This window comes from Podarcis cretensis, assembly GCF_951804945.1.
Source record: "Podarcis cretensis genome assembly, chromosome: 5".
In the NCBI taxonomy this organism is placed as follows: Eukaryota; Metazoa; Chordata; class Lepidosauria; order Squamata; family Lacertidae; genus Podarcis; species Podarcis cretensis.
This window is the reverse complement of record NC_137174.1, coordinates 24345223-24362318: the sequence shown is the minus strand read 5'-3', so window position 1 is coordinate 24362318 and position 17096 is coordinate 24345223. Positions and strand designations below refer to the sequence as shown.

Here is a 17096-nt window from a genome sequence, read left to right as displayed (position 1 = left end):
CACTGGGCTAGTGGTGAAAGCCTGTCCATGTGCGCTACTCTGTTGTCAATAGTTGACCAATACCAACTGGTGGCCCTACCCAATTTTACAGCACCACCCTTTCACTTGTAGCTCAATATTATCTATACTGGCTGGGAGTGGTTCTCCGAGGCTTCAGCCATGGGACATTCCTGGCCCTACATGGAGAGGTTGAACAGGGGATTGAACCTGCAACCTCTTCCATGGAAAGCAGATGCTCTACGAATGAGCTAGGGACCTTCCTTTGCACATATCTTGCAAATATACCTATTTGTAGGCAATGCTCTGCCTGAATGCATTTCTCTATACAGTAACTGGGAAGGCTGTACTGATAGATGAAAGCCTGTGTCTTGGGAAGCCCTCACTCGTGATCATCTCAGTTGCCTTGGTAAAATCTACCTCAGACCTTTGGGCCAATATCTTCAGAATACAGAAGCATCCCAGAACACAAAAGTTGGATACCCCTGCTGTAAAGATGGGGCTCAAATTCAATTTGTGGGGTCTCTCTCTCTCTCTCTCTCTCTCTCTCTCTCTCTCTGTGTGTGTGTGTGTGTGTGTGTGTGTGAAAATACGAATCTGCCCACACTGGTAACGTAAGTTGCTTACCTTTTTCTTTTTGTCTTGCTCCTTGTTTTGAACATCTTAGTCTGTACTGTACATTTAAAGCAGTGTCATACCACTTTAAATAGTCATGGCTTCCTCCAAAGAATTATGGGAAATGTCGTTTCTTATGGGTAAAGAGAGTTGTTAACCCTGAGCTACAATTCCCAGAACTCCCTGGGAAGAGGATTTACAGTTAAACCACTCTGAGGTGGAGCTCTGTGAGGGGAATGAGGCCTCTTAACAAACAACAGTCCCAAGGATTCTTTGAGGAAGTCGTGTGGTGTGACACCACTTTCAATGTAAGGTGCAGATGAGGCCGTAGCCCTGACACCCTCTTAAGAGTTACTTGCATTCATTCTCCTCTCTTCTCTCACAGGAGCAGAGGCCTTCGGACTCCCGCCAACATGTTCATTATCAACCTGGCTGTTAGTGATTTCCTAATGGCCGTCACCCAGTGTCCAGTTTTCTTCACCAGCAGTCTCAACAAACGATGGGTGTTTGGTGAAAAGGGTATGTTAGAAACAGATTGTCCCCCAAATCATTTAGACCGAACAGGCTGGCTTGGAAGTTTATCAGATTGCCAGTGGGACTGCTGTTGTTGTTTTTAATCAACTGTCATTGAAGACTTAACAAGGAAATTATAATAGTTTGTTGATGGTTTCCCAATATTTCACACACCCTGCCTCTTTGGTCATGAAAAGCCATTCTTGGGACTTGAAGGTGATGTTCCCTTTGCTGTTGTAACCAGATTAGGAGGAGGAAGATTATGACTAATATTGCCCCAGCCACTCTGTGTGGCTTCCATTAAATATTTCTTATATTCCACCTATTATATTGGGGGAAATTGCTTTGCAGAAATTCTCTACATTAGTGAAAATTGCTTCCCAACATGTGCATACTAGGAGAAAATAATCTCAAATGCTTCAAATTTCAAATGAGAACTTAAAATAATCATCATCACCATGAAATGGTGTGGAAATGTGGATATGTGAATTTAAAGCAAGAGAAACAGAAAACAGAGAGAAATTGAAATGGCAAATAAGTCCCTTCCTACCCTCACCTAGTGTATATGATTAAATCAAGTAAAACAAGTGTGCATTTTGATTTGCCTGCTAACTCTGTTGTGCTCTTTCTGGAAAGGTTGCGAGCTGTACGCTTTCTGCGGAGCGCTTTTCGGCATCGCTTCCATGATCACTCTAACAGTGATAGCCCTGGACAGGTACTTTGTGATTACGCGACCCTTGGCTTCCATTGGAGTAATGTCTAAGAAGAAAGCTTTGCTAATCCTGTTAGGAGTCTGGCTGTATTCCTTAGCATGGAGCCTTCCTCCCTTCTTTGGATGGAGTAAGTGAGACAGAATTTTTAAAAATCTGATTACTTGATACTGAGAGGAAAAGCAGGAATTTATAGAATGGGCCTTTTAGAGCTTGTGACAGATGAAAGAGGCTTTACATATTTAACAGGAAGAAATTCTCTGTAAGGGAGACGGGTTCGGAGCAAACAAATCTCAAAGACATATAACCAAGGGGGAAAGCTTTGTAGTGCTTACGGTCCGTTCAATTACATTGCAGTGACGCCTGTGCTGGGAAACTCATTAGTGAATTACAGAGAAAAGAGGAGATAAAATCAGGGATGAAAAATTATGGGGGGGGGGCATCTTGCATAACATTTGCATAACCTTCTGCATTCAAGCTGAGCTGAACAGCATAAATAATAGGCATGAATAAATACAGGATATTTTCCTGATTTTCATATAGATTCATTGTTCACAATGGGGGCCATACTGAAAGCCTTGATGACATGGAATAGTGTGTGTGTTTGATCCAGTTCCCAACATTTTACTACTTTGCTGTGCTCTAAGGTTAGGTTTTCACAGTGTGTCAAAGAGATGGGGTGCTAGGTGCAAGTATATGGGAGGGGGCAGTAAAATTGAATATTCATTGCCTCCCCCCCCCCCCCGGGTATTAATCTGGAGATCCAATCAGTGTTAGGGTTGACCGGGCCAATGCACTACTGTTAACTGGGTCCTCTAATCAAAGTTCAAATTGCTCGTTAGCAACCCAGTGAGACAGGGAGTAGAGCATAGACAGAAATAAGAAACTCAGAATTGTAACTGAAACAGCTCTGTTGGTTTGTTGATGTGCAATGTGCCGTTCAAAGCATATTGCTACCTTCATGTGAAAGAGAATGATGTTCTGAGCTTTTAATCAAAACATAGCAGCATGAAGCAATAAAGCGCATAGCAAATAATATGGAGTAGAAATAACATGAGGATAACATTGTAATAGGTTTTACAGGGCAATCAGAGCTTGTTTCCTAACCTAATTGAAGAGTTGGCCTGCTAATTCCCTCCAATCCATCTAGTTGTGAAACAGAATTTCCATACCATATTCTAATTTACATAGTATTTCAGAATAAGGTGTGCTTTGCACTATCAGCACATGTTTCTTGACAGATGTGCCTTTTTGCCCAGGTCTTTGACTGAGTGGACATCTTCCCCCATCCTACGTTGCTGTGCATTGCATTTCTGTGTTGCTGCTTTGTTGTTCTGATATTGGTTGTGTTTGTGGGTTTTATTTTATGATTTTAATTGTACATTATACTCATTTGAATTGTTATGTTTCTGTATCCTTCCTTGGGACTGTTTGGTGATGGGTGGTGTTATGTACTGAAGTTCTCACCCTGGGCCAGCAGGGGGATACTGTAGATAGTTATGCAAATAAGGGATCAAAAGTGACGTTCAGTGATTGGATAGTTTTAGAAAGTTGTTACAGTAACGTTGTACTGGAGCTCTGTATAAGCAGGCTGACTGAACCCTTCAGTTCAGTTCTGTCCTGGCCTGTGAATAAACAAAAGCTGTTTGGAGAATCGCTGTGTCGTCTGATATGTTCACCCACAACTTAACAGGTGGGCTGTTACTACAAATAATCATAATCATAATAAGCTTAAGAGTTTACTAGTTTACTTGTTTACTACTGTTACCTCTGCTCTGGGAAAACAGGAGTGGTGCAGGCAGACTCTGAGGACATCTCAGCTCAGAGCGAACATTCTTGCATGGGGAGGAGGGCTATGGAATACCTTGCTGCAGCAACTGTAGTCTTCTTGGAGTGCCAAATGGTGGAGATTGATTCGTTGGCCAATGATGACCTGCAAATCTCCTGCCCTTCCTGTCATGTCACCTGTGGCAAAGGTCTCTGTGTGGCTAACAAGCTGACCAGGGCTGAGGCCTCATAAAAACCAACTCAATATGTGTTATCCATGCAAGATGCACAACAAGCAAATTTCAGTTGCTTTGACAAGAGACTCTTTCGTTTCACGAATAGCTTAAGAAGGCAATATGAGAAAGCGCACTTCAAAAAGAGGCATAATTTGATGAAGCAGAATAATCACTTACAGAGTATTAGAATCACTGGTTTATAATTAGATTCTCATTGTATCCAAAATATGCACTCTCACGGGATCAATAGGGAAAGCTGGGCTCAACATCTGGTGTGACATTTCCCAAAGCAGAAAAGATAGAAGTTATTGGTGGGAATGCTGGGAATCGCTGAGGCTACAGCAGTTTAATGTCCGCAGTTAATTGCATTCCTACACAACATCCATCAGGAGAATAGTTCCTATTTCTTTTGTGTTTCTTTAAAAACAATGTTTATTTAACCACAAACTTAATTATATGTACCAAATTAATTTCTATTCTGCTGGTGGTTTTATTGAGAGCTTTAATAATCTATTTCATCTTGTGCTTGGTCACAAGAGGTATGGTTCTTTTTAGCCAACAAAAGGAGATGTGTTAGTTGTTCATCAAAGCCTATCAAATAAACCTCCTCCCATTAGCAGCAGGGAATAGTGAGGTGTCAGTCTGCACAATCTAGCTTGTGGCCAGAGCAAGGTTGATAAATTAAAAACCATCTCTGTAATGGGACACCAGGAGTCTTCTAGGAGCTGAAGCAAGAAGAGGACAATGTCAGATCTGAGCTGCACTGAACTTGTTTACACTGTAACACAAATTCATAATGGACCAGTATTATTGTCTTTATTCAGTTTCAGGATATTAATCACCTCAGTGCAATAGCTTGCATCCTAAGGTGCTCTTCCATAAGTGGAAGTCTCTTGTGCAAGCACAACTCACTTGCACATGTGCAGCATACTGGTGATTTTCACTATTCCCTTCCTAAGGAAACTGCCTTATACAGAGACATCTAGTCTTGGTCCACCCAGCTCAGTATTAGCTATTGCTGATCTGCAACTCAGGAAAACAGTTCATGGATCCAATAAGGTGGGCTGTAGTCCACAAAAACATAAAGGTAAAGGTAAAGGGACCCCTGACCATTAGGTCCAGTCATGACCGACTCTGGGGTTGCGGCGCTCATCTCGCTTTATTGGCCGAGGGAGCCGGCGTACAGCTTCCAGGTCATGTGGCCAGCACGACTAAGCCGCTTCTGGCGAACCAGAGCAGTGCACAGAAATGCCGTTTACCTTCCCACCGGAGCGGTACCTATTTATCTACTTGCACTTTGACGTGCTTTCGAACTTCTAGGTTAGCAGGAACTGTCTGTAGTCTGTTTGTCTGTTTGTCTGTAGTCCACAAAAACATAGTCCAGAATAAATTTGCTAGTTGTTAAATTGCCACACGATTACGTGGCAATGAATCCTATGAGTTAACTACAAACTTTCTAAAGCAAGCCAGCAAAAGGCTACCCTCTGAAATGTGGTTTACAGCATTATTGCACAGATTTAGTAAGCTTGAAATAAAATTTCTGATTACATTTTAAATTTAAGTTCCAATAACTTTTGGAGGGAAAGCTTATTTTTTCCCCCCTGTCTTTCTGCTAAGGTGCTTATGTTCCGGAAGGCCTCCTGACATCTTGCTCCTGGGATTATATTACCTTCACCCCATCGGTCCGTGCCTACACAATGCTCCTCTTTTGCTTTGTGTTCTTCATTCCCCTAATTGCCATCATATACAGCTATTTCTTCATTTTCAGAGCCATCCGGAATACAAACAGGTGAGTCACGCATGTGTTTCCCATTGTTTGCGTTAGTGGAAGGTTACTTTGTCCCCCACCCCCTTCCCCCCAAAGTTGTGACCTCCAGCCAGTAGGAAACAAAACAGGAACATGAAGTGCAGGCAAAAACGGCTGTAGATTCTGCGCCATGTTCCCACATCATTTTGATAGGCACTTAGATCAGATTTCAGAGAGATATTAGGGTGTCTGATTTGGAGAATAGCTCCATGAATTATCTGAGGATTGGAACAGACAGAGACGAATCAGATTTTACTTGAGTCTAATTTACAAAGATGAATGAGAACCAGGGTTGCAATTAAGAACTGACATGATGTATTGGATGGAAGGTAAATCTAATTCAGAGCTGTTGGTACTCTTTGCTTTAAAACGAACATGGAAAGCAAAATTCTGCAACCTGTATAAATTCTGCCAACAGTTATTTCCCTTCATTTGTGTCTGTCCCCCTTTCCCATCTTTTTTATTAGATTTTATTTAATGTATTCTTTTGAAAGCACTTAGTGGTGGGTTAGATCCAGACTCCCTTGATGCTTGGAGCACACTGGTTGAGAAATCCTATAGATTACAGTGGGTCTACTCTAAAGCATCATTATTAGTCCAGTTTGCCTCCATTTTCATAGTTTGCACAATTTGTTCTGCTTCTGTTGAGAGCTGTCTTGGAGAATCCTTCCCCAGGATTGATAGGCACAGGAAGGAATGAGGAACATGTGTGGTCATCTACAGGAATCAGAATCATCAAGAACCTGGATAGCTCAGTTGGTTAGAATGGGGTGCTGATAATGCCAAGGTTGCAGGTTCGATCCCTGTATGGGGCAGCTGCATATTCCTGCATTGCAGGGGGTTGGACCAGATGATCCTCAGGGTCCCTTTCAACTCTATTATTGTTATTCTATAGAATTGTAGAGTTGGAAGGGACCCTGAGGGTCATGTAGTCCAACCCCATGCGATGCAGGAATCTTTTGCCCAGAATGGGGCTTGAACCCACAACTCTGAGATTAAGAGTTTCATACTCTACCAACTGTGCTATCCCACCTAATAAGGAATGACACCTGCATTTTTGTTGCATAAAGCTGAAGATGGGGAGAAGGTGTGTTAAGTGAAAAAAGAATGATACAGGTGGAAGGGAGGGTAGAAGTTTGACACCTTTGCAGCATGATCAGATTAAAAATGGCATTGCATGCACACTGCACTCTCCGTATGAGGGGTATACACCAGTGTTTCCCAACCTTGGGTCTCCAGCTGTTTTTGGACTACAACTCCCATCATCCCTAGCTGGCAAGACCAGTGGTGAGGGATGATGGGAACTGTAGTCCAAAAACAGCTGGAGACCCAAGGTTGGGAAACACTGGTATACACAATGGGCAGTTCTACACTGCAGGCTTAAACCTCACTGAAAATCTCTTGCCCTGAAGAAGTTGTGAAATGCAGGTTTTTTTGAAGGTGCCAATATTAGAGATCTCTGGCACCCTCATTGTCTCAGAGCTGTAATTCTTAGGGTCCCTTTATTGGTAACGATAACAAATCAACATCTCTGAAACAGTTTTGAGCTTGTATTGATGGATGAGCCTGGCAAGATAATGAAGGTTTTGGCAGCACATGCCGAAGATTTGAATTTTTCATGCCCAATTTACCAGCTGCTTCTTGTGGATGAGAATCTTGTGACTGATTATATTGGGGAAAGAAAACCACATGCTTGCACTCAAAGATCCACATGCAGAAGCACTCTCATATAATTGGAGTTTGTGATTTTGCCCCAAATGCAGCTCCCTCCATCATGTTGCATTCTGCTCCAGAGCAGAAGAAGGAGGGACCATAATGGCTCAGTGCAGATGTGCTTTGCCTGTGGAAGGCTCAAAGTTCAACTCTGGTAAAATATCAAAAAGCTGATGATGGGAAGGAGCCCAGCCTGAGACTCTGCAGAGCCACCAAAACAGTCAGAGACAACACTGAGTTTGATGCACATATAGCTTGACTCAGTACAAGTTGGCTTCCTATGTTGAGAGCCCCTAACCCTCCCAAATGGCTTTTCAGGGACTGCTGAAGCTGCATCTGTGAAAAGGGCAAATTGACAACACAAACACATCTATGTGCTTCCATTCATGAAAGTGGACCTTTGGATATCAATGGCGTTGACCCAGTAATAAATAAACAAGTGGCATTCTGCGTAAGCAGACCTCACTTTTGTTCCTTCATTCATGTTTTGTTCTTTTCCTCAGGGCTGTTCAAACCATCAGTTCAGATGGTACAAAAGAATCTCAAAGGCTGTCCCAGAGGATGACGAATGAATGGAAAATGGCCAAAGTAGCCCTGGTTATCATCTTGCTTTATGTTCTCTCCTGGTCTCCATATTCAATGGTAGCTTTGCTGGCTTTTGCAGGGTAATCAAAAAATCTTGTTATGTCTGCAAGGGGCCTGGGGGAAATGAAATGAGAGCAGAAACAGTGAATGAAGCACACCACAAACGGCCAACCAATGATTCCAGGTGCTTGATTGCAGGAAGTTCCTTATATTCGGCAGCCGTAACCAAAGTAGGGGAGATGATAAATGTGGCATGTGTTAGCCACCGGTATTTGATCTTATAGGCACATTTTTTTAGATTTATCTGGAACTGAGGATATTGGCCAGTGCAGACATGCAAAAAACAAACAAACCCCAAACCCCTTTTTCCACATGATGCCACCCGTTCCACCATCCCCAGGGATGGTTTGACATGGAGACTGTAACACAGATAAAGTCACAGCTACCTAGGGGGGAAAGCCCATATTATTAATGGCTGAAAAAGATGCCATTGTTGTGGCTGCAGAAATCATCTCCAGAAAGCTCAAATCATATCTGTGGATGGCTCTTGAAGCTGGCTTGGAAGTTTCAACCGGGGCAGAACTCTGTAACTCAGCTTCTGATCAGAGCAAAACAAAAGAAATGTATCTCCAGCTTAAGCTCAGGAATGTTGGCTGGCTGATCCTTGTTTCAGCTTTGAGGAGGAATGGCAGGATATTAATTCCATAAATAAACAAGCTGGAGTTTGGCTTCACTGCTGCCATAAGTTCCTTGTGGTCCTCTTTCTCTGAGATCACAGGGAAGGTTTTTGCCTGGTCATCCACCCATTCCTCCTTCAGTCATGGAACCCCTAGTGGCACACAGGTTGTTCCACCCAGACACTAACCATATCCAGACTTGCTGTACTTCAGTGATATGGTGGCCTTATGTGCCTTCATATCACTGTCCCCCAGTAAGATTAGAAAAGGTCATGGCTGCCTCCTCTTCATCATTCATACATAATGGAACAGCTTACCAGTGGAAAGCCACATGACCAGTTCCATAGCACTTCTCAGCTAACCGGTGAAGATGCTCTTGTTTCAAAACGCATTTGCTACCAAGGCAGATGCTGTTGATTCCACTTGCTGTTGGGCATTCCTTCCTGCTCTTCCTGCTTTTACTCCAGCTGCCACTTTTTTGTTGTTGAATTTTTTTAATGGCCACAGTGTTCTTTTTCAATTGCTGATGCTGTGCTTTAGCGATTTGTTTTTTTAATTGCTTGTGTGCATTGTTTTGCAGTGTTGGACAGGTGATGTTGCTGTTTTAATAGAGGATCTTGCTTTTAATCTACTTAATTATCTATTTAATTATGCCATTGCCGAGTTGCTGCTTCAGATCAAGGTTTTTCATTATTTTAAATGCATGCCTTTGGGCAGGGAGGACGCTGATAAATCTGCTTTCCATGTGAATGTGCTCCTAAGTTCAGCCGAGGTGCATTATTTAGAAGATTTTGCGTGTCTGAATTTACCCAGTGTGGACTAGCACTTTGAAGAATTTTGTGGAGGGGCATTCAAAAGTACAGTATGTTATGTAAAAGGAGGAAAGGGACAGTAGCCATACCCTGGCAGAATTAAATCTAAGAAAGTGTGTTTGCTTTGCTTTAGGTACTCCCATGTGCTCACTCCCTTAATGAACACAATACCTGCAGTGATTGCCAAAGCTTCATCCATCTACAACCCAATCGTTTACGCCATTGCCCACCCCAAATACAGGTATGTTTCACCTTTTGTAAAGAACTGGGGCTTGCAACCAGTGACAGGTCTTCTTTTAGGGCAACCGCAAGCAATACGGGATTCCACTCCTGTCATATTAACACTATCTTATATTTAACATCTCACCTAGTAGGTGTCGGCAGTAAAGGTTTCCATGCCAATGAGTGAGTGGGCTCATGGAGGAGGGCCTGATCTCTCTGTTTCTCCTCTGTCAGTCTGCTTGGTTTCTACACTGGCTAAGGAGGGAGGAAAACCTATCCATCAGACCCATCCCTCCTCCACCAGCCCACAGTGAAAAGGCAAAAATTGTTTTACTAGCCACTCTGGCCCCATGTCATGCATGGAAACTGATGGTAGCATCTCAGCAGGCTAGTAACTATTTACAAGTGCACATACAGGGGATTTAAGCAGGTGCAGCTTTTCTCACAAGCAGCACCCATCAACAGCCCCCTTCTTATGCTCAGCTATACTCAACTGTCAAAAATCTCAGCATCAAATCATCTCCATCTTAAATGCAAAGTCAGAAAAAACCCCAGGCAAAATGAGGTTTTTTTTGCTGAATTGAGGAAGTCTCTTTGCTTGACAGTTCTTGAATGGTAAAGATCATATGACTGTACAATGAGTGTGTGTGTGTGTATACACATACATACAGTGACTGGTATGCATGCCCGTGAAGTTTGCAGGCATGTCAGTGTTTAAGATCGGATAGTTTTGTTGTTCATAAGGAGAAAACCAAATAGCAGCAGAAACCCCATTGTGAAGCTGCCACGCATGGACTGCTCACCCACCATGTGGAGATTCTGCCAGCTGAAATGAAAATGCAAGCGTCCGTTCCTTTTTGTATTGATGCCTGACTGGAGGCAGCTTACATGTCGTACGCAGGGACCCGAACCACATCTGCAGACCCAAAGAGTACGCATTCATCTGAGCAGCTTCCTTTCACATTTCATGGTGCAGATAGCAATCAGGATTTCCTGCTATATTTTGATACTGGTGGGAACAAACACCGTCAACATGTGTTTCTGCCTGTGAATGGGCTGATGCACACAACTGTAAACTGGATTCCACAGTGCAGTCATATCCTTTTATAGTCCAATAAGGTCTTTAATGCAATATGGCCTCTCTCACGCTCTTCCCCTCTCCCTCTCTTTGAATTAATGTATGTTTTTAGCTTGAGTCGGAAAGGACAGAAATGTTTTAGTCTGTGTTTTGTGCTTGCAGAGGTAGAAAAAATACTGATGGGCTTAATTTCTTCTCCTTTAGAATGGCAATTGCAAAATTTCTTCCCTGCCTTGGATCTCTGCTAAGGGTTTCTCATAAGGACTCCAGATCTAACAGCTTCCCTTCCACCAGACGTTTCACTGTCACCAGCCAGTCCTCTGATATGAATGGGCTGCCAAGAGGAAACAGACGGCTCTCCTCTGTCTCAGACAGTGAATCTGTAAGGATAACCTTCATCTACATTGTCTAATCTACAGTATCAATGAAAGGGGTGCACAGCAAGCTGGTGGGCATAGATTAGACGTGTCCATGCTTAAGTTGTCAGTAGGGAATCCTTTCTCAGCCCAAGGGCCATACTCACTGGTCAGGAACCTTCCTGGGGCCACGTGCCAACAGCAGATGCAGTCAGAGGCAAACACTAGCCGAGCAATGGATGTGACTCCATTGTTGTTCTACAATGACTTCAAGTTACAATAAAGGGGGTTCTGACTAAACATCAGGAAGAACTTTCTGATGGTAAGAGCTGTTTGACAGTGGGATGAACTCCCTTGGAAGGTGGTAGACTCTCCTTCCTTGGAGGTTTTTAAGCAGAGGTTGGATGGCCATCTGATAGGGATGCGTTAGTCGTGATTCCTGCATTCCTCGGGGTCCCTTCCAACCCAACGATTCTATAACTGAGAGCTCAAAATCTCTGGAATCTCTCTCTGGAGGTCTACAGATCTGTATTACTAAGCCCCCAAAAGAGCTTCCATGTGGTCAAGAAGTCTCTGGCTGGCTGTAGCAGCTATTAGATTTTATTTATTTATTTATTTATTTATTTATTTACTTACTTACTTACTTACTTACTTACTTACTTACTTATACCGCCCTATACCCGTAAATCTTAGGACGGTTCACAATATAAAAAACACAGAATACATAATAAAAATAAAAACAAAGACAACCCAATAGCCCTCCCGTCCACAACACATTTAAAAGGGCATCAGATGTCAATCAGCCAAAGGTCTGATTAATGAGAAACATTTTTGCCTGGCACCTAAAGGTGTATAATGAAGACACCAGGCGAGTCTCCCTAGGGAGAGCATTCGACAAGTGGGGACCCTCTGGTGCTGCAAGAAAAATCCCTGAACTTCCAGCAGGTGAATGAGGGGGTTCGCAACAGCACAGCGGAGAGAAGGCTAAAAAAGGACTCACCAGCAGTAGCACCTGCTACAGGCAGCTAGAGGCTTCTGGTCATGTAGAGCAGGAATAAGGAACCTGTGGCCATTCAGAGGTTGTTGGACCCCAGCTTCTATCTGGCCCTGCCAGTGTGGCCAGTGGTCAGGGATGATGGGAATTGTAGCCCAGCGATATATGAAGCCCCACCCCCACCCCTTATAAAGAGTCTCTTTTTAGATTCCTTGCCTGATCATGGCTGAATTCGCCTAAATTCTGAACTTCTAGTCGACAAGATTTTTGCATATATAAAGAGTGAAGTATTACTTGAGGGAGGGACGCGGGTGGCACTGTGGGATAAACCACAGAGCCTAGAACTTGCCGATCAGAATGTCGGCAGTTCGAATCCCCGTGACGGGGCGCGCTCCTGCCAACCTAGCAGTTCAAAAGCACGTCAAAGTGCAAGTAGATAAATAGGTACCGCTCCTGCGGGAAGGTAAACGGCATTTCCATGCGCTGCTCTGGTTTGCCAGAAGCAGTTTAGTTCTGCTGGCCACATGACCCGGAAGCTGTACGCCAGCTCCCTCGGCCAATAAAGCAAGATGAGCGCCGCAACCCCAGAGTTGGCCACGACTGGACCTAATAGTCAGTGGTCCCTTTACCTTTATTACTTGAGGAAGGTCATGTCTTGTGTGTGTTCTGGGGATGCAAAAACGCATATACCTGAACCACCTCCACATAACCGCCCTTGTTTTCCAAGAGAGGCAGGGAGGTTTTAAGCTCTCCACCTAGCTTACAGCACTCTGAGAGGCTCTCACAAGATCTCACAGGGCCATCCAAGTTCCCGCGAGACAATCCCAGAGCCCTGTGAGCAAGGCAGAGAGCTTAAAAGCTCTCTCTGTGCTAGGCTCTCTACCTTGCATGCAATTAATTTGTGCCATTTCAACAAGCCAGCCGTGCAAGGTTGCAATAGTGCAACTTAATTGCATGCAATATGTGATCGTTCCGTTCTGCAACAATAACACAGAATGCAGCCCTCACGGGGGAAGGGGGAAGGAAACGAGTTTGTGACGTGAGGGCTAATGCTTCTGTAGGGTGAAGCAGGCTGAATTTAGAAAGAGATTTGCTGGCAGATTTAGACAAATTGACAAATCCATCAACGGATCCCCCCACCCTCCCAGCAACCAGAAGCTCTCAACAGCTTGCTGTATCACTGCTAAGTACTTAGTGGTTACTTGCAAAGAAGCCGGAAGTGGTTCTTCACTTTGGAATCTGAGAGACTTTCCTTCTGTGCTATCCAAGGCACAATATTGTGTTCTTTTTCAACCAGTTTTTCATTTTTTTAGACGAGCTCTGAAAACACAAAAATGCTATTATGCCCCCTAAGCTGTTACGTTTTTAGGTTAATGTGCTTTTAGGGGAGGCTGACATGCTCCAAATTCTTACAGGAGATTTCGGAGCTGTGTGGGTTCTGCACTCCATCTATTTTATATCCCTGATTAAAAATACAACAAAGCAGATCTTGCTAAAATAAAGCCAACTTGGGAATTCCCATGTTCGTACAACATACGCATTTCTACATGAGACAAGATAAATGTTTTAGTCTTTCCATGAATTATTTTTGTGGCTCCTTGTTGTTTTTCAGAACGGGCCTTTCTTTCCAGCAAGGCCAAAATCTCTCAGGTGTCTCTCTATACTTCAGAATGATTAGCCTGAAATGATGGCATCATGTAGATTTATTATTATTTTTAAGCTCCTGTCTCTTTTTCACACTCTGATGTGCTGAAGAAGCAACAAAACCTTTGAGATAGGAAAGAGTCTTGTTGATTTCTGTGGGACAAAATAAGTAGGTCGCAGTCAGTGAGACGTCTGAGAGGAGGAAGAGCAAAACATTCCCTTCCTTCTATGGAGCCTCAAAATGGGTTTCAATAGGGGCAGGGGGTAGATTTTGTTCTGATAGGGGTCCCTGAGCACAATAGCAAGCAGTCATTATGGTATACTGCCACCTGGTTGCCATTCCCTGCTGAAAATAATGCCAATATAGTTCACATCTAGCAACCAATGCGCCCCTTTGGTTTCAGATATGACATGGGTAGACGGGTCTTTAAAAGCCCGGGACACAAATTTTCACAGCTATGGTGGCTCATTTATCCGAAGTATTGTATTTAGCTTTAACTCTGAAAGTGTATACTTGATTCTGACCAAACTAAGCTCCCTAGAGCAAAACATACGCCAGGAGGCTTAGTGGGGTCAGAATCGAGTATACACTTCCAGAGTTAATGATTAATACATTACTTCTGGTAAATGAGCCACCATAGCCGTAGGAGGGCCCTAAAAATTTGTTCCTGGGCTTTTTAGACTCGGTGGCACTGTGGTCTAAACCACAGAGCCTAGGGCTTGCCAATCAGAAGGTTGGCGGTTCGAATCCCCGCAACGGGGTGAGCTCTCGTTGCTCGGTCCCAGCTCCTGCCAACCTAGCAGTTCGAAAGCACATCAAAAGTGCAAGTAGATAAATAGGTACCATTCTGGCAGGAAGGTAAACATCATTTCCGTGCGCTGCTATAGTTCGCCAGAAGCGGCTTAGTCCTGCTAGCCACATGACCCAGAAGCTGTACGCCGGCTCCTTTGGCCAGTAAAGCGAGATAAGCGCCACAACCCCAGAGTCGGCCACGACTGGACCTAATGGTCAGGGGTCCCTTTACCTTTACTCATATACTATCTGAAACCAAAGGGGTACATTGGTGCCAGATGTGAATCCCCCCCCCCAGCTCTACTAGGGGCCCATGGCATAGAAGGGCCCTTCATCAGCTCAAACCACCACTTATTGTCAGGCCCAAGCGGAGGTGTGTGGATAGAGCTTAGGAGCCAAACTTAGCTTCCATTCATGGCAGCCACCTAACTGTTTGGCTCCACCTCCAAATGAGCTGGCCAAGAACATACCAGCTAGACTGGTGACTGGGAGCGGCCACCGAGACCATGTAACACCGGTCTTGAAAGATCTACATTGGCTCCCAGAACATTTCCGAGCACAATTTGAAGTGTTGGTGCTACCTTTAAAGCCCTAAACAGCCTCGGTCCAGTATACCTGAAGGAGCGTCTCCACCCCCATCGTTCTGCTGAGACACTGAGGTCCAGCGCTGAGGGCCTTCTGGCAGTTCCCTCACTGCGAGAAGTGAGGTTACAGGGAACCAGACACAGGGCCTTCTCGGTAGTGGCGCCCACCCTGTGGAACACCCTCCCTTCAGATTTGAAGGAAATAAGTAGCTATCCTTAGGGCATTTGTGGCTGTGGGGTGGGTCCCATCAGCTAAATCGTGCATAGAGTCCCCTTGAAGTCTGGCCCTGGCCTTGCTTGGACCTGCTCACCATCACAACAAGACTATAATGGGGGCTAGTGACCAATGCCAAGGACTGAGGGTAGTAGTTATCAAATCAAGCATATTGGGTGGGAAAGGTTTGGTCCAACCCAGGGTTTCCCAAACTTTGATCCAACCCAAACTAGCTGTTTTGGGACTACAACTCCCATCATCTGTAGCTAGCAGGACCAGCGGTCAGGGATGATGGAAGCTGTAGCCCAACAACCCAAGTTTGGGGAACCCTGGTCTAACCATGTCCCTGATATGCTCAGTGTTGTACAGAATGTTTATTATTTTCAGTCCAAGAGCACTTAAATCTGCAGCATATACTATGACAGCAGGGTGGGGATGGTATGCGATGGGACACAGAATGTGCACTTGGAAAAATGAGAGCATGCAGGAGACACAGGTTTATTCTGGGGTTTTTTAAAGAAAAATATTTTTATTTGTAAACTTAACAAAGAAAAGGAAGAGGGGACATTATTACAGAAATTAAATGAAATAGCTAATGGAAAAATAGTTAAATTTGATTAAAAAGAAAAATAATATATGAGTTATACTAATAGCAACAACAACAACAACAACAACAACAACAACAGGCCACCATCAGTTCACATTATGGTCTTCAAACAAAAACATCCTGAAGGTCCCAGGCCTCAGAGAGGTTAGGCTGGCCTCAACTAGAGCCAGGGCTTTTTCGGCTGTGGCTCCAATCTGGTGGAACGCTCTGTCACAAGAAACTAGGGCCCTGCGGGACTTGACATCTTTCCGCAGGGCCTGCAAGACAGAGCTGTTCCACCAGGCCTTTGGTCAGGGCACAGCCTGACTCCCTCCTTTGGCAATCTTCACAGAACTTTAGCCTAATGGTTGCCATCAATTTGAGTTGAATTAATTTTATAATGAAATGATTTTAGAATGTTGTGCTATTTTATTGTTGTTAGCCGCCCTGAGCCCGGCTTCGGCTGGAGAGGGCAGGATATAAATAAAATTTATTATTATTATTATTATTATTATTATTATTATTATTATTATTATTGGTGCTGTAAGCATCAGTATGTACATCTAATGTAGAACATATAAATTGATACAAGTCCTCCAGGTGCCCAAATAGGTATCCACACAAAAATGATGTTTATATGAAATATGTTCAAATGTAAGTAGCTCCGTGAGGTCCTCAAACCATTGCATAATACTTGGTGGGTGTTTTATCTTTCCAGGCAGAAAAGTATAAGACTCTTAGCAACCATAAGGGCTTGCAAAATCCTCTTTTGTTGTCCTTATGTGTTTATTAAGCACTTATATGATAGACAGGGCTACAAGGGTAGAATGCGCTCCGTTTCCATACTTGAAACTACCCAAACCATATTAAAACACCTTCGTTTGGACTGTACCCTCCTCTTCTCCAGGCGGGTAACATTACTGCACAAGGCAGAGCCATAAATGAATTATCGCTGTAAAGTAGATAAGAACTACTGACTCCTTTGGAGATAACATCACTGATATAGGGTGTAGGCAAGGAGCAAAGAATGCTGTGTGTTCATTGGGCCTTTTTATTCTGTGCAGGGTGTCCAGCAGGGCATTTGTGCAGTAGGAAAGTCTGCTTTTTAAAAAGAGGGGTGGGTGAGGAGAGAGAGAGCCTGAATGGATGCAGTCTCGGAACATCCCCCCCCCCTCCTGATTTTGCTGATTGTC

General features: G+C 43.9%; 1 protein-coding gene across 3 annotated transcripts in view; it reads left to right on the top strand.

Annotated features, from left to right (window-relative positions):
• Window positions 1–17096, top strand: part of OPN4 (opsin 4) — a 41254-nt gene that overhangs the window by 13521 nt on the left and 10637 nt on the right. For all 3 annotated transcript variants that reach the window (XM_079975688.1, XM_079975689.1, XM_079975690.1), the window contains 6 exons: window positions 998–1131; window positions 1762–1965; window positions 5456–5627; window positions 7862–8023; window positions 9566–9673; window positions 10937–11114. In XM_079975688.1, coding sequence (XP_079831814.1) covers window positions 998–1131; window positions 1762–1965; window positions 5456–5627; window positions 7862–8023; window positions 9566–9673; window positions 10937–11114 — 958 coding nt within the window. The remainder of the gene's footprint in view (window positions 1–997; window positions 1132–1761; window positions 1966–5455; window positions 5628–7861; window positions 8024–9565; window positions 9674–10936; window positions 11115–17096) is intronic.